The sequence below is a fragment of the Notamacropus eugenii genome, chromosome 1, assembly GCF_028372415.1.
Source record: "Notamacropus eugenii isolate mMacEug1 chromosome 1, mMacEug1.pri_v2, whole genome shotgun sequence".
In the NCBI taxonomy this organism is placed as follows: domain Eukaryota; kingdom Metazoa; phylum Chordata; class Mammalia; order Diprotodontia; family Macropodidae; genus Notamacropus; species Notamacropus eugenii.
In genome coordinates this window covers 388,430,974-388,449,263 of record NC_092872.1, presented here as the reverse complement: position 1 = coordinate 388,449,263, position 18,290 = coordinate 388,430,974, and the positions used below count along the sequence as shown (strand labels likewise).

The window sequence follows — 18,290 nt, the reverse complement described above, 5'->3', positions numbered from 1 at the left end:
TGGTTAGTTTAACTAACAGTGTATTATTCATGTGCCTATTTTGCAGCCCCTCCAGCTTTGCCTATTCTCATCTTTTTGTCATTTTGACTGATTTTTTTTTATTTTCTAACTTTTAAAATTTTAGATAAATCCTAAAACTAAAATACATAAGAAAAAAGAAACATAAATATAAAATAAAAAGAAAGAAAAATATCAGAACATAGGAAAAGATTTAGAATATGTAGCAATAACTTATTTCAAGAAAGCCTATATGTTAAATTTTGTTCTTTATGTCAAAGCTGTCCATCTTTGTGTCCTTGTCGGGTTTTTTTGTTTTCTGCTGTACATGTTTTACTTTGTCCTTTTTTACCCCCTTCTTTCCCTCTATCCGCCACCTCAAGGCTACAGTTTTGACTGATTTTCAATGTGTAAGGTAAAACCTAGCATAGTTTTTATTTGTACTTCTCTTATTAATTATTTAGAGCAGTCTTTCATATTGCGAATAGTATGCAGTTCTTTTGAGAAAGATTGGTTTTCATCCTTTGACCACATTCATTGGTGAGGTGGCTCCTGGTTTTAACATATTGTATTCCATCCGCATCTAGGGTGTCCGAGTTTTATCAGAAACATTTAATGCAAATTTTTTCCCCTAATCCATGACTTTCCTTCTTACCTGAATTACTTTTTTTTTTTTTTTGTGCAAAGGTTTTCAATTTCATGAAATAGATATTTTCATCCTGTGTGATCTCCCGTGTTTGGATAAGCATTCTCCTTTTCTATACTATAAAAATATCTGATCTTGTTCTCTTCTAATTTTTTGCTATGTGAGCTTTTAAATTCAGATTATGTAACTATTTTGAGCTTATTGTCGCATTTGGTAGAAGATCATTAGTCTGTTCCCATTTAGTGCCAAATAGGTAAGAAAGCCCTTGCCCTGTGGTACGTACTGGGGATAAAAAATTTTAAAAACCCTTCTTACCCTCAGAATTTGGGGGGAGGGGCAGCATTCAGGCATTCTGTTGCGGGAGGAAACTGTGCAAGCAGATCAATAAAAACAAAATCTATGCATAGCAAATACAAAATAAAATTTTTGGGGGGAAGCACTAGCAACAACCAGCAATCATTTATATGTATCTTGTATGTGCTAATAAGTCCTGTGCTTATACAAAAAACAACAAAAAAAACCCCAAGTCATAGCATTAGATAATTTTACATTCTGATAGACATTCACATATGTAAATAAATACAGATATATGCAAGGCAGTTTTGGAATCACTGATAACTTAGGGGAATCAAGCAAGATCGTCTTTTGTAGAAGGTGGCACTTGATCTGAGCTTTGAAAGAAAGTAAAGATATTTATTATAAAATCATATGATATTATAGGACTTACATTTAGAGTTGGAAGAGAATTTAGGAATCATTCATTCTAATCCTGTCATTTTATAGATGAGGAACTTTGAGGACTGAGGAGGTTCATTTACTTGCCCAGTATCGCATGGGTAGTAAATCAGAGTTGGAATTTGAACTTAGGTCCTCTGACTCCAAATCCAGTACTGTTTTCACCATATCACATTAACTCCTTTCTTTAGTCATTTTTTTCCTTGCAGATTATTTTGAAGAAAACAATTTCAGTACATCTAACACATTCAGAAATAGCTTAAAATCAGAAGAGAGAACGAGCTATCGTGGATACTATGACTAGGTGACTAGGTTGTAGAAAGTTGTTGGGTTGGTTTTTTTTGTTTTTTGTTTTTGTTTTTTTGTTAATGCTCAACATTGCTTGCATTCTGCAGATTGCCCAAATAAGGAGATTTGGGAGGAACAAGCTATTGTTTGTTACTCAGTGAAGTAGGGTATAGGAGTTATTTTCCTCTGATAAACCTAATAATAAATGTTATTATGCAAGTCTTCTGAGCTAAAAGTTTATAATGTGATTTTGAGACATCTCATCAGTTCTTGCTTTTTAAAAAGACTGAACTTTATGAAAAAATAGAATTGAAGAATTACAGCCCCAGATTCTCTTATTCCTAGTTTAAATTATTTCAAACAGTCCTTCAGATTATACTAATAAAACATAGCTTCAGTAAAACAAGCCTCTTGTTTTTGTTGTGCTCTGTTTTGTCCTTGGGGGCTGATGAGATCACCAAATGTGATAATATAGAGGGAGAAGATATGAAAGGCCCAGCATAGACCCTTGGGAGATACCCAGTGTTAGGGAGTATGATCTGGATAAAAATCCATCAAAGCAGACTGAGACTAAGCCATCAGATAGGTAGTTTGGGGGTCAAGGAGTGTCTTGTTTATTGCTGAAAAATTACCTTAACTAAGTTTTGCAGGTCTTGTAACCCAAAGATTTTTTTTTGTGGGAGATGAGGAAGAAACTCAGGAAGGTGATCAAGGTGGATTGATCTGTATTGGTGGAGAGATTAACCCCCCACCATATAATTATAGTTCTTTTGGAGTATTTAAAAAAGCAATATCTCTAAACTGCTTTCCACTTAAAAAGAAAATCTATTCTTTGACAAGCTAGCGAGTTATCACCCAAGAGCCCACTCTTTGTTTTATTATGGTGAAATTAGTATCATTTCATTTCCTAATAGGAAGTAAATTAAAAATGTACAAAATACTATCTGAATAAATGAAAGTGTTTGAAGATTGATCTGCCTAAGAACCCAAGAAGAGAGGTGGCTAATTCTTTGTAATTCTATGTTGGGTTTTCTTTCTTTTAATCCTTCCTCTTCTTTTTTTTGAATATTTTATTGTCCCCCCAATTACATGTAAAAACAATTTTTAACATTCTTTTAAAAAATTATTTGAGTTCCAAATTCTCTCCCTCCCTCCCATTCCCCCTCGTTGAGAAGGAAAGGAATTTGATAGATTATACATGTGCAATCATGCAAAACATATTTCCTTATTAGTCATGCTATGAAAGAAAACAGACCCCCCCCAAAAAAAAATGAAAAAAAAGGGAAAAATAATATGCTTCATTCTACATTCAGACTTCATCAATTTTTTTCTCTGGAGGTATATAGCATTTTTGGAATTGACTCGGATCATCGTATTGCTGAGAACAGCTAAGTCATTCACAGTTGATCATCCACACGATTTTGCTGTTACTATGTATATTTCTTCTGCACTTCACTTTGCATTAGTTCATGTAAATCATACTAAGATTTTCTGAAATCGTCCGTCTCGTTATTTCTTATAGCGCAATTAGTATTCCATTACAGTCATATGCCATACCCCAGTTGATGGACATCCCCTAGATTTCCAATTCTTTGCCACCACAAAAAGAGCTACTATAAATATTTTTGTACAGATTGATCCTTTTCTGTATGGGGTTTTCTTGGCAAAGATACTGGAGTGGTTTGCCATTTCCTTCTCCAGGGATAAAGACGGACAAAGATTAAAAGTGATTTGCCCAGGGTCAGTGGGTGAGTGTAGGAGGCTGAATTTGAACTCAGATCTTCCTGATTCCAGGCCCACTGCTCTATCCACTGAGCCATCTAGCTTCCTCCACTTATCAATAATGTTAATTTGTGGTTTTCTAAACAGCATGAGGCCTGCTAGCATCTTTTTTATTTGAGTTTGATGCTAAGCCCTGTAGTACTCTAGAAAAGTGGTATCAAACTGCATCCTGTGAGGCACATTCCACTACACAATATACTCCCACCTGGGAAACATTTAACAGTAAATAAAAATACAACAAAACTAAGTCAATGTGTTGGTGATAGGGATCTTTATGTGCGGAGTACTGGCTTGCTTTCTATTTGAGTTTGATACATCTGCTCTAGAGTACCTAGCAGTAAGAAGGCTGTCTAATAACTGTTTGAAAGTGGAAGAGATATTTTCCTCCCAAAGGAAGCTTGGATACAACAGATTGTTTTTTGAAAGGAAAAATTAAGTCCCATCTTCCTAGTTCAATGTCCAAAGATTTTTCTGCTTTTTAAGTTTGTCTAACCCATAAGGTATAAAATTAAATGACCTAGATTTTTCTGATTCAAAGAAAATAAAGACTATATTTTAATATACATGTAATTTTCAATTCGAAACTGATCCTCTGATTTATGACTTCTTTTATATTAAAGTGGGCTGAATATACTTAATTTTTTAATTTCCGAATTTAAATACTAAATGAATTTTTCATATATATTGTTGAAGAGGAGATAATTATATATGAAATTGTGAATCTGTTATGTAAAATCTATTTTTCTTTTAAACTATGTAGTGCATTCAACATGTAATTTTCAAAGATCTTCTGCTTATCTGTGTTTGTTTTTGGTCTTTCCTTTTATTCTCTTTTTCTACAGTAAGGAATCACTATCCCTTTTCCTCTCTATCTTTCTCTCCCCCATTGGAAAAAAAGGAAAATAAAACCCTTGCAACAAATACATATAATCAAGTAAAACATGACCACATTGGCTGCAGCCAAAAACATACGTCTCATTCTGCATCTCCAGTTGATCACCTCTCAGTCATAGTAATGTACTTCACCATCTGAAATTTTGGCCATTTCATTGATCAGAATTCTTTAAATTTGCAAAAATACTCTCGAACCAAATCATGCAATTTTTGGTTAAACAAATGTTTTCTTGTTATATGCAAATTTATTTGTGTGGTTACTTTGATATGTAAATAATAGACTGGAAGAGAGGCAGAAACAGAGAACTTTTTTTGGAGGTGGGGGCTGGGGCTAGAAGAGAGTAGAAAGGGAGGACTAATTATTGTTGTTATTGTTATTTGTAGTAGTAGTAGTAGTGGTGGTGGTGGTGGTGGTGGTGGTGGTGGTGATCCAAATGTATAGGAAGACAAGTTGCTTTTTTACTGTACAAAACCTGTGAGGGGAGAATAAAATTTCTACTGAAATATTGTGAAGGTAACTACAAGCTAACTCTCACTCTTCCTGCTTTTACTCCCTGAAATAATAAAATTAAGTTCCAATATATTATGTGGCAAGTATGGGGGAATGCAAGAAGAAAAGGTCATTTCCAAAAAAATGCATTATTCTAGAGTCTTATGAATTGGTTGATTGGTTGTTGTGCTTCGTTCTTGAAGAGGACTGAAATATCATCACTATCTTACAGTCAAGTTACAGTGTGTCTGACTGTGGCTGATCAGACCAATATGAGCTTGGACTGCTGCGCCTAACAGGGTATGCAAAAGAATTTTACTAGCATAATCTAATTTTGTAAGGAAATTGTCTGTCTAAGCTATGGAATGGAGTTTTACCTTTCTCAATTTCCCTTCCCTTCTTCATCGCAGTCATGTTCTTGGAATGTACATAAAAGTAAAATTTCATTATTTGGACATTTTAGGGATTATGTTAGAAGTGAACTGGAGTCAGCCTATGAAGGACCAATGTACTTAGAGCCTTTGTCCATGAATCGTTTCACCACAGCCCTAATAGGTAAGTGCAATTAGCAAAACCAGGTAAGATGATAGATAAGAATTTACTTAGGGAGTAATGAACATTATATATTAGGAATCTTTTCTCTCTTGAGAAGATGGATTCTTGATTTTAATGAGCTATTTTAGTTTTTATGTTTTAAGGTTTCTTTATAATTATAAGTGAGATGTGATAGGCCCAGGGTGGGGAACCTGGGACTTTGAAGTCACATGTGGCCTTTTACATCCGTGGGTGTGGTCTTTGGACTGAGTCCAGGTGTTACAGAACAATTCCTTTTTGTTCTGGAAGTTTGGATTCCTTCAAAGGACTGCACTTGAGAACCTGGAGGGCCACATATGGCCTAAAGGCCTCAGGTTCTCCATGCCTATGCTAGGTTAATGGTTAGAAGGGAAGAAACAGCATGTTGGAGTGGGTAGAGTGTCAGATTTGGAGTCAGAAAGACCTGAGTTCACATGTCTGTAATGCTGTGTGACCATGAGCAAGTTATTTAACTTAATATGTATGGTAACCACCTCATAGGGCTTTTGTGAGGCTTACATGGGATAATATTCTTTGCAGACTTTAAAGCTCTGTATCAGTCAGTTTTTATTTATAGGTTGTCTAGAGATCACTGCCTGTTATAATAAAAGTGGGTTGTCTAGAGATCACTGCCTGTTATAATAAAAGTGCTAGAATAGAATTCTTAACACCTGGGTTGTGGTCCTGGTATAACTAAACTAGCTGCTTTTATAACTATACAGGACTTACTTCTGTGAACTTCTGTTTCCTCATTTGTAAAATTAGGGATTATAAGACCTCTCCATCTACTTAACAGAGCTGTTGTGAGGATCAAATGAAATAGTATGTAAAAAAACCCTTTCTAATAAGTGCTATAGAAATATGATATCATTGTCTGTCATTGTCTGTCATCATTGTGCTTGGAAAAGTCTTCATTTCATTTATATATTTGAAAATTACAAGCTAAAACTATAGTTTTATATATAAAATGTGTAAGATATTTTATATATATAATGTGTATTTCTACAAAATATGTCAAAGCATTTTTATGCTTTTTATGCTTATTTTTATGCTTATCTCACTGGTGGGAATGGAGGGGCAAGATTGATTTTTAAATAAAGCAGTTTACCTTACTGGATTGAATTGTAACTCTAGGTTTAAGTCTGTATATATTTGCAATCAGTTTGCTTCAGATTGTTGTAGATAATTATAAACTTTTAGAACAGTGAATTGGTTCTTTTTTTTTTCCTGGAAGATCTAAAAATTTATTTTCAAAATCAAATAAGAGCAGTGGATATAAAATTAGATATGGAAATGAAAGCAAAGGAATAAAATTATGGAAAAACAATTAATGACCTGGTTTAAAAAATATTGAATAAATTAACACCTCAAAAAGCAGAATTGACCCAGACTCTTAAGTTAAGAACCTGGAGACATAGAAACATAATCTTAATTAAAATGCTGTGAGTTTACTATTTATAGGAATGGTTTGTGTTTTCATCATGCCTGTCATCTCAACTTAAATGCTTGTCTTACCTTTTCTATGATGACACTAAAGTTACTTTTTCTTTTTGTTTACATTTATTTATTTTAAGTTTTCAACATTCATTTCCACAAAATTTTGAGTTCTAAATATTCTCCCCATCCTTCCCCTCCCCCCACCCCAAAATGCCAAGCATTCTAATTACCCCTACCACCAATCTGCCTTTCCTTCTAACATCTTGTCCCCATCTTCTGTTTTGTTCTGTAGGGCAAGATAATTTTCTATACCCCATTACCTGTATTTCTTATTTCCCAGTTGTATGCAAGAACAGTACTCAACAGTTGTTCCTAAAACTTTGGGTTCCATCTTCTCTTCCTTCCTCCCTCTCCACCCATCCCCATTGAGAAGGCAAGCAATTCAACATAGGCTATATATGTGTAGTTTTGTAAGTGACTTCCATAATAGTCATGTTGTGTAAGATTGACTATATTTCCCTCCATCCTATCCTGCCCCCCATTGCTTCTGACTATATTTCCCTCTATCCTATCCTGCCCCCCATTGCTTCTATTCTCTCTTTTAACCTTGTCCCTCCCCAAGAGTGTTGACTGCTAATTGCTCCCTCTTCCCATTGCCCTCCCTTCCATCATCCCCCCCTGTTTATCCCCTTCTCCCCCACTTTCCTGTAAGATTGGTTTTCATACCAAAATGAGTGTGCATTTTATTCCTTCCTTGAGCCAAATGTGATGAGAGTAAGCGTCACATTTTTCCTTTCACCTCCCCACTTTTTTCCCTCCATTGAAAAGTCTTTTTCTTGCCTCTTTTATGAGAGATAATTTGTCCCATTCCATTTCTCCCTTTCTCCTCTCAATATATTCCTCTCTCACCCCTTAATTTTATTTTTTCAGATATGATCCCTTCCTGTTCAACTCACCCTGTGCGCTCTGTGTGTGTGTGTGTCTCTGTGTGTGTGTGTGTGTAATCCCACCAACTACCCAGATACTGAAAAAAAGTTTCAAGAGTTACAAATATTGTCTTTCCATGTAGGAATGTAAACAGTTCAACTTTAGTAATTCCCTTAGGATTTCCCTTTCCTGTTGACCTTTACATGCTTCTCTTGATTCTTGTGTTTGAAAATCAAATTTTCTATTCAACTCTGGTCTTTTCATCAAGAATGCTTAAACATCCTTCATTGAATGACTATTTTTTTCCCCTGAAGTATTATACTCAGTTTTTCTGGGTAGGTGATTTGTGGTTTTAATCCTAGTTCCTTTGACTTCTGGAATATCATGTTCCACTCCCTTCGATCCCTTAATGTAAAGCTGCTAGATCTTGTTATCCTAATTGTATTTCCACAATACTCAAATTGTTTCTTTCTAGCTGATTGCAATATTTTCTCCTTGACCTGGTAACTCTGGAATTTGGCTACAATGTTCCTAGGAGTTTCTTTTTTTAGATCTCTTTCAGGAGGTGATCCGTGGATTCTTTCAATATTTATTTTGCCCCCTGGTTCTAGAATGTCAGGACAGTTTTTCTTGATAATTTCATGAAAGGTGATGTCTAGGCTCTTTTTTTGATCATGGCTTTCAGGTAGTCCCATAATTTTTAAATTGTCTCTCCTAGATCTGTTTTCCAGGTCAGTTGTTTTTCCAATGAGATATTTCACATTATCTTCCATTTTTTCATTCTTTTGGTTTTGTTTTATAATTTCTTGGTTTCTCATAAATTCATTAGCCTCCATCTGTTCCATTCTAATTTTTAAAAAACTATTTTCTTCAGCTTTTGAACCTCCTTTTCCATTTGGCTAATTCTGCTTTTTAAAGCATTCTTTTCCTCATTGACTTTTTGAACCTCTTTTTCCAATTGAATTAGCCTATTTTTAAAGGTATTATTTTCTTCAGCATTTTTTTGGGTCTCCTTTAGCAAGTTGTTGACTCGTTTTTCATGATTTTCTTGTATCCCTCTCATTTCTCTTCCTAATTTTTCCTCTACCTCTCTTACTTTGTTTTCAAAATCCTTTTTGAGCTCTTCCATAGCCTGAGCCCACTGAATATTTATTTTGAATGTTTGGGATACAGAAACCTTGACTTTTATGTCTTTCCCTGATGGTAAACATTGTTCTTCCCTATCAGAAAGGATGGGAGAAGATATCTGTTCATGAAGAGAGTAAACTTCTATAGTCTTATTTTTTTCCCCTTTTTTGGGCATTTTCCCAACCAGTTACTTGACTTTTGGGTCCTTTGTCAAGAGTAAGGTATTCTCTGGGGATCTGTAAGATCTCAGTTCTTCCAACGTGGCACAATCAAGCCTGTACACTAGTTTGGGAGCAACCAGAAATTTTAGTGCCCAGACTCTGCAAGTAGTAGAGTTTCTTCTCCACAGCCACCTGGCTTCCAGTTCCACCAAGCCAGCACTGGGGGTTGAGATTCAGATGAGTTGCTCAGTTCCCCAGGAGGTTTAGGTGAGGGCAGGGCCACTACACAGGGCTCAGTTCCCCCAAGGGCTTTACTATGAGGCCTTCAACAATGGATATGGGCTGCTGCCTGCCTTGGGAGCCCCTGCCTGCCTCTGCTGCTGCCACCTGAGGCCAGAGTTATGGGGACACCCTGCTCCCTTCTTGACCAGCTGAAAAAACCCTCTCACTGACTTTTGGTGCCTGTAGGTTGAGGGATCTGTGCTGCTGCTGGAGATTCTGTCTCTGCTCGGTCCAGCTCCTCCCAGTGCTGCTGGGCTGGGCTCCACTCTGTATCCTGTGCTACAGACCTTTCCCTTCAACCTTTCAGATCACCCTGGCCTAGAAATCTCCTCCGCTCCGTTGTTCTGTGGCTTCTGCTGCTCTAGAATTTGTTGGGAATCTTTCTTTGCAGGTATTTTAGAGGCTGGGGGGGAAGAGCCTAGTGTATATGTGTCTTTCTACTCCACCATCTTGATTCTGCCCCTCTGAATTGGTTCTTATGAACTCTTCAGACTCATGGAAATGTTTTGCAAGAAAAAGTCCTACTATGTCTAGTTTAAGATTTTATTTAGCATAATCCAAAGAGGTTAATAACATTACCCTAAATTTTCTGTACTGATTACTTCAGTGTTCTGCATATAGGTGTGCTTACTAAATGTTTATTAACAAAAATAATGTGAGGAATATGGGCAAAGTGAGGAAAATAGGGAAAAAAGTCCATGCCTTTTAAAATAACTACAAAGTTGTTTCACCATCTCTTTCACCTATCACTGAGGTAAACTTTAAGGGAACGTTAATTAATTTGAAAACATCAAATATTATTATAAGGTTCTTGGACATGATCTTAATAGGTGATATTACAAAATGGAAAGCTAATAATATGTAATTTTTATTCAGTGTTTAGAATAATCAGTTTGGATGTATTCACCAGAAAATAAAAGAGCTGTTTTCTTAGAGCTGGGGCGAGAAATTCCATTAGCATTGTGGCCCCTGCCTTCTTCTGCATAACAAATTATACTCTCTCAAAGAATATAGCGTATGTGAGTTATGCTCATCAATGAAAAAAGACAAATAAAACCAGTAACCCTGGGTTTCATTGCCACATTATGCTGGCATAGACTTATGGGAATTTTCTGTGCTTGCAGGAGGTTTACATCATGCTGTTATAGAGAAGCTCAAGTGTATGACAGATAGTCCATTGATTTCAGTGCATAGAAGTAGTAATAGATACTTAGGGTGCAAATAACTAGGTCTTAGAGTCCTAAAATACATTTTTGTGGCACTTCATTTCCTCTAGTTTCTAGGAATGCTTGTATTTAGCATTTTCCCTGAAAGACAGGACTGCTAATTTGATTATTGATCATAAAAACTTAGGACAATCTTGTCATACACATAAGGCCACATGCCTTTTTTCAGACTAACTGGATTTTTAAAAATGTTTTATCTGCCTCCTGTGTAAAAATGTTAAAAGCAAAACCAGATGAAACTTCTTTTATATCCTCATACTTAGGGATAAAAATCAGTATTTTTAAAGAAAAATACTTTAATGCTTTGAGTGGCTTGGAGTGATTTTATTAGTATGAACATTTCCTCCACTGATTGATGTAGATTTCCACCCTCTATAATTTTTTAGTTGTTCTTTCAGAGCTGGTGTGGCCAAAAACTCACCTAGTGGCCACTAATTTTCTAGCCAGTCTTTTGAATTTAGTTAGGCTCATCTTAGACAACAGACATAGAATTACTAAGTATGGCCTCAAGGCCTTTTCTACTTGATAAGACACTTAGGCCACCCTAGTATAATCTTTAAGAACTTGGATAATCTTCATGGCATTATGAAACAAACTAGAATTTTAGAAATTATTCTTTTAAAAACTAAATTAAAATCATCCATAGCATTTTTCAAAGTCTTATAAATTCAAGATGTATTAAATGCTTATTATGTATTATTGTAAGATATATTGATTGAGGGGATATAAAAAGAAAACAGTGTTTGCCTTCAAGGAACTTAAAATTCTACTGGAATGTAAACCAAATGTAACCTTCATGACTGAGTCATTTGGGGAGGCAGCACAATCTAATAATACTATAACTCAGACTTGAAACTTGGGCATATGAATTTTTTCCTAGGTCACTTTTATTGGTTAATCTTGAGGAGTCTGCTTTATCTCTTAACTCTACAATTTTATCCATAAAATGTGAACTGTACAATTTTACCCATCAAATGTTAAGTACATCTGAAATCATAGTTATAAAAGTAAAGTAACAATGGCATTATAATATTGAATTAGATGTTGCAAAATTTTTTTTCCACTCCTATCCTTGACTTCAACTTGGAATGTTGTTATGAAAATCAATGGAAATTAATAGCGTTAAAAAAAAAACTCAAAGAGGACAGATGGATATATGATTCATAGATAAAGTGAATATGGAATGACTGTCAAAAAGATTGGCATTTGAAGCACGTGAATATAATCCTAGAGACTGAATGCAAAAAGCATTAATTACTCTAGATTTTATTAATAAGGCATTATCTTGGTGTATAGGATTAGGTTGTGAATGTTTTCTTTTATTAAATGATGATAATTTTAGCATCTTTTTTTCCCCTTTAGGTCAATTGGTGGTGTGTACACTGTGCTCATGTGTGATGAAAACTAAACAGATATGGCTCTTTTCTGCTCACATGCTTCCTCTTCTGGCACGGCTCTGCCTTGTTCCATTGGAAACGATTGTTATCATTAACAAGTTTGCAATGATTTTTACTGGATTAGAAGTTCTCTATTTTCTTGCATCCAACCTTTTGGTCCCATATAATCTTGCCAAATCTGCATATAGGGAATTGGTCCAGGTAAGAAACACATATTTGTTTGAAATATTACCTAAGCACAAAATGCACTTGCCTTTAATTTACCATTTATCATCATTTCATAAATTTTTTAAACCAATTCTGTCTTACTGATAACATTACTTGGTGTAATTATGGTAATGATGTAAAGCTTAATTATGATTCTGGTGGGGATTTGTGTGAAATGTTGGTTACTTGATGGTCAAAATCTGGTTGTTTTCCTGAACTTTGGTTATTCTACAGAAGTAAAATGACCATGGATAAATTTCTCTCTTGTGCTAATTTATTTCAGTTGATAATGTAGGTGAAAACCAGGGCTACAGTTCTGTTCTTTTAATTAGTCTCTTAATTTGAGTCAGACTTTTGCTAATATAAATTCTTAATGTAATATAATTTCCATTATGTCAGAATGCTTCCATTTAGTGTTTTGATTCCAGATTAATTCACGTTACAAATAACAGAAATTGGAGAGGTTAATCATCTAGCTGATACTTTAAAATCATGTTTTTGAAAGTGCTAACCATGTTATGTATCAGCATCTCAGAAATATAAGTTAAATATTTAAGAAATTAATCTAGCCCACAATATCAGTTATATTCCAATTTTATCATGAATACAAAGTAAAGTGCTAAAAAGTGACCTACATATTTATTGTGTACTCTTTATTGATTTTGTGTATATGTGTATGTACATGCATGTGTATCCACTACATAAAGATACAGGAATCCCTCTTGATTTAACTGTGTCCAGAATTTATGGTATGCAAATCCCTTGCTGGCAGCCATAGAAGCATATACTATATCATGTCTTATCCTTCTACTCTCAGCCTGGATGGTTTGAAATCATGTCTCTTAGAGACTGAGGCTTCCTAAAGTACTTACATGAAGAAGAAATACATCTCCTTACATCCTTTATATGGTACCTTTTTTGGAGAACATATTATGGAGTACAAGACCTCCTGTGGCTCAGCTTACCAGGTTAGGAGCAGAGACATAGGAGTGCTAGAGAGCAGACTGACATGGAGGAATTAGAGTTGCTGAACAATTGTGGATTAGAGAATCTTTTACTCATTTGTCAATAAACATTTATTAAGCACTCACTGTGCCAAGCACAAAGAAAGGCAAGAGATAGTCCCCACCCTCAAAGAGCTCACTGTCAGAGGGGGAAGGCAACACATAAAAAGAAGCTGAAGAGCAGGTATGGGGAGGAAGGACATATCCAGCTTAGGGGCACGATAAAGTCCTGAAACCAAGTGGGAAATGCTAAAGTATCTGCCCTGGGCCTCCTTAAATAGAGATTCTGAGAGTTCTCTTCTAATCAGAAGGTAGGAGGGACCCAAGGGGATAAATATGGTACTAGGGAGATGAGACTTTGAGTTGATGTGATCTTGCAAATAAGATGAATTTCTAGAGACAATGATGAATTCCAGGTGAGTCGTGAGATGGGAAATTATGAAGTATCTGTTCTAGGTCTCCTCCTTAAATAGTCCCCAGGAATCTAGGCCTATTTTTTCTCTTGTTACTCCTATAGCATATCAAAGTAGTTGTGATTTCCATTTAGATTATATCCACCATGAAAAGGAAGAGCATCCTATGTATTCGTAGTTTATAGTTTGAGAGTAACATTGTCTTGCTGGACACTTCATTTTAGCTAGAGTAATTACTACAAGCTTTGTAGGCTCTGCACACTAGTATTTTTCATTTATAGCTGAACAAATTTCATTAATCCTATATATAACCTTCTGAAACTCAGTTCCCCTGTTATCATAATTATCAGCAATAGCTTATCCTAGAAACCAGGAAAATTAATGAATTTGAAATACTTTAGCAAGAAAAACTGAATTTGTGATTTTGCTTATTCACAAAAGCTGATTCAGTTTAACATTACTTCATGAACATTACTTCATTTTAAAGTCTTATAAATTGTGGATACAATTTATCTCACTGGAAAAGACTGTATTATTAGTATGTGTTATTCTATAATTTATGGTAATCAAAGACAGTAAAACAGTTCAAGATACGCATTTTCCCTTAAGATTTGCTTTGGTAAAATTATTCCATTTCTTTGCATACTTGAAAATCGTAAGGACTAAATCTCCATTTTCAAATATTGAATTGACTGTCTTTTTGGTTGCTATTGGATACATATTAAAACAATGGTTAGAAATAAAGTGATTTAGGTATGAGATTATGATATTTATGTCCTGGAAAAAGTTGACTAGAAAAAAATTGAAATTGTGGTTTTTGAGTGATCTTATTTTGATAAGGTAGGGTAAGATATTGTTAGTAATAGAATCATAGGCTTTTGGAGTTTGACGAACTCTTAGAAATCAGGTAGTGTAAAATTTTTATTGTGCAAATGAGGAAACTGAAATCCAGAGAGGTTAAGTGAAAATACCTGTGAAAATACTTGGCTTGAATAAAATAGTAATAAAAAGATATAGGTGATTTTTCTATTAATTATTGTGAACTGAATAGCTTATTTTATAGATTTTTAACTCATATCCAACTTTTGAAATATGAGTTTAATACTTTAAGATTATGTAATTGAATTATAAGTTAATGTCTAAAATTGTTCATATATTGGTACTAGTTTTTAGAAAAGGAATGATTTTTTTGGAAGCCATGTTATTTTTATAATGGCCTACAATCTTTTTTTTTTTTTAAACCTTATAATCTGTTGTGAAACAAAGCAAATTAAGTTTATTAAGCTCTGTACTAGGTCATAAAGGAGATCAAAGGAAGTTCTAAAGTGTCATTATGTACAGATATTTATTAAAATTAAAATATAATATCTTTATAACTGATTAAAAAATTCATTTTAGTTTATTGAAATATTGTTTTTGGCTATGACTTAAAATGTGCCAATGTGTGGGTAGTAGTTGTAAAACTGAGAAACCTGAGATTTTATAATTGTTGAGTTCCTTTAATTTTTATTAAAGAAATAAAGTGTTAAAGCAGTTTTGCAATGAAAGAAAAAGCTATACTTATTTTTCTCTGAAGCAAAATAAGTTTCTTTAGAATCTTCTCTCTTGAAATGTAATTCCATAATCACTATAATTGCTATTTTGTTTGAATATAAAATGATTTCACAAATTAATTGGTCTTGTGTTATTTCTATATTCAGGTAGTGGAAGTGTATGGCCTTTTGGCTTTGGGAATGTCGTTATGGAATCAGCTGGTTGTCCCTGTTCTTTTCATGGTCTTCTGGCTTGTCTTATTTGCTCTTCAGATTTACTCTTATTTCAGCACACGAGATCAACCTGCATCACGGGAGAGGCTTCTTTTCCTTTTTCTGACAAGGTAAGTAGCTGAAACATGATACTCTTTCCCATAGGAATACAAAATTCTAATATAGGAGTGGTAAACTTTGATGTTATTTTTTTATTTCAGCAAGTGTTTTATATCATAGAGTTGCACTAGTATTTGGCTTTTACATTTTATGGTTAGTCTTGTTATAACAGGTGAGTCTGTAATATGTTGAATATATTGTAGAAATAAGTTTAATATGAGTTTCCTACTGGGATAAGAGCACTAAATATAGCAAATTTTAAAATATTTTTATTATTCAGATTGAACTAACTTAAGAAAAACGTATTTTTTTTTCTTTTTTGGGAAAACCAAATTGCTTACCTCATGGTTAGTGAATATTTGATCCAAAGAAGTGTCAAACATTTGTAAAATCTGATTTGGGGAAAAATATTTTCCTAAATGTAACTTGTTTTCTTTCCCCAAACCAGCTACTTCTTACTAGTTTTACTATCCTACCTTTATATCTTACGTACTAGCCTGTGAATTCCCAATGTGAAGATATCCAGAACCTAGCAGGCATGTTTTTTCCTTTTGCCTGTAAGCAATTTAATAGACAAGTGAGGATCCAAGTTTGTACAGATGAAGGTTGAAAAACAAATTGTAACTTGTAACTTATTATAAAGACCAGTTGTAATTCCAGTTAATGGGTAGAAAATAAATAACTTTTTATTCATCAAATATTTGAATGCCTGCTGTGTGCTTATTACTGTGGCAAACACAAAAATAGATATTGTAGTGTAACTTAAATTGCAGAAGAGACAGGAACTGAATTTTTTATTTCATTGGTATAGGGAAATCCCAGATGCTGAAGTTCCTTTCACTAATGCAGTTCAGCAACTTTTCTTCAACTTAAAAGTTTTAGAGAATTGTCTAGAGCATTGACTTATCTAGGATCACCTAGCCTGTATGTCAGAAGTGGGACTTGAACCCAGGTTTCTCCCATCCAATCATTTCTCTCTTTTTCCTGGCCATTTTCAAACCATGTAGTCTGCATTCTGCCATCCTCCTTATTTCTGAACTAGTAGAACTTGGACTCAGTCCCTAGGACAGGGTTTTGATAGGTGAACTTTTTGCCTTATCTTGCCCTGGAACCAGGCTACTGCTTCACTTGCTGGGCATTTCCAAATGGTGCTTCGGGGTTCATACTCACGAATCCTCCCCCCAATTTCCCTTTATATGTCAAGTCTTTTCCCATTAGAATGTAAACTTGAGGCAAGGACTATATTTCTTGCTTCTGTGTGTGTAACACACACACACACAGACACACACACGTACGTTTAGGTCCTCATCAGCACCCTTCAGCACACCTACAACCTTCTTATTGGTCTTCCTCTTTTCACTCCTGCCCATCTGCTTAAATACAACCTGTATTTTGCTGTCAAAGTCTTTTTTCTACTGAATCTATTGTAGTGGTTCCTTATTGCCTCAAGGATAAAATGTAAATTCCTTTGTTTAGCTTTTAAAGCTTTTTACAAACTGGCCCCAACCTGTTTTTCCAGCTTCATTGTACATTACTCCTTCTCTAGTACTCTGTGATCTTGATAAGGTAATCTTCTTTCTTTCCTTGTATAGAATTCTCCACCTCCCATTTCTGTTTCTTTGCATTTACTACCCTCCTGACCTGAAACATGTTGTCTTCTCACTGCCACCTTGTAAATTCCTTTTCTTCCTTCAAGGCATAGTTCATGTGCCACCTTTCAGAAGAATCCATTGTTGATTTCTCCTAACGGCTAGTGCTTCCTTCCCCAAAATACCGTGTATTTAAACAGCTGTGTATCTGTTTGCATTTGTTCTCTTGATAGGCATTCTGTGTGTGTTTATTTATGTACTTGTTGTCTTCCCCATTAGAATTTTTGTTTTGTTGTCCAGTTGTTTTAGTCATATCTTACTTTTTGTTTATCCCATTTGGGTTTTTTTTTTTGACAGAGATACTGGAGTGATATTCAGTTTCCTTCTTCACCTTACGGATAAGGAAACTGAGGCAAACAAGGTTAAGTGTCTTGCCCAGGGTCATAGACCTAGTAAGTCTCTTAGGCCAGATTTGAACTCAGATGAGTCTTCCTGACTTCAGGCCTGGACTTTTATCTACTGTGACACCTAACTGCCCATTAGAATTTTAGCTCCTTGCAAATTGGAATTATTTTTTTAATTCATTGTTTTTGTATCTTCAGCACCTGGCATGTAGTAATTACTTTCTAAATGCTTGTTGATTGATTGAATGTCAAAATTATCCAATTTGTTTTCATTCGTGTGAAATAATAAAAAAAGTAAAACATGCCAAAATGTATTCATATTTTGATCAGGAGAAATTATTCTTAAAATGTACCATAAAAATAAATTTCCCTATTTTGAACAAAATAAAAGAATCCCAAAGTAGGGTTAGAAGACTGTTATAACATGGTACTTGGATTTAAAGAAAAGATATGAAAAGATGTCCATTTTCCATGTACCCTTTCTTTGCAGAGACAGGAGACTATGGGCATGGAACTGCATATAATGTCACATTTTTTCAATGTGAACTTTTTCCCTTCTTTTAAGGGATTACACTCTGGGAGGGGTAGGGGAGTCATAATGCAGTAGGATAGGTAGGTGGTCTAAATATGCAAGAAATTGTTGTATTGTGTTCATCCTTCATTGCTAAAGAAGACCATGCCATCAGAGAAATGATGACATGACTTGCACTTGACTTTGTTTTGAGTGAGGGAGGGCTGTGCAGGTCACCAGCCTCACTTCTCCTCATCTGAATCCAGTGACCAGATGTTCATCAGGATGACAGGAGATGACCCAGGATGAGGCAGTTGGGGTTAAGTGACTTGCC

The 18,290-nt window shown here is 34.9% G+C and overlaps 1 protein-coding gene across 2 annotated transcripts in view; it reads left to right on the top strand.

Annotated features, from left to right (window-relative positions):
- The window catches only part of RNF145 (ring finger protein 145), a 121,023-nt gene that overhangs the window by 48,715 nt on the left and 54,018 nt on the right, over positions 1 to 18,290 (top strand). For both annotated transcript variants that reach the window (XM_072630867.1, XM_072630868.1), the window contains exons 4-6: positions 5,296 to 5,387; positions 11,929 to 12,164; positions 15,288 to 15,463. In XM_072630867.1, coding sequence (XP_072486968.1) covers positions 5,296 to 5,387; positions 11,929 to 12,164; positions 15,288 to 15,463 — 504 coding nt within the window. The remainder of the gene's footprint in view (positions 1 to 5,295; positions 5,388 to 11,928; positions 12,165 to 15,287; positions 15,464 to 18,290) is intronic.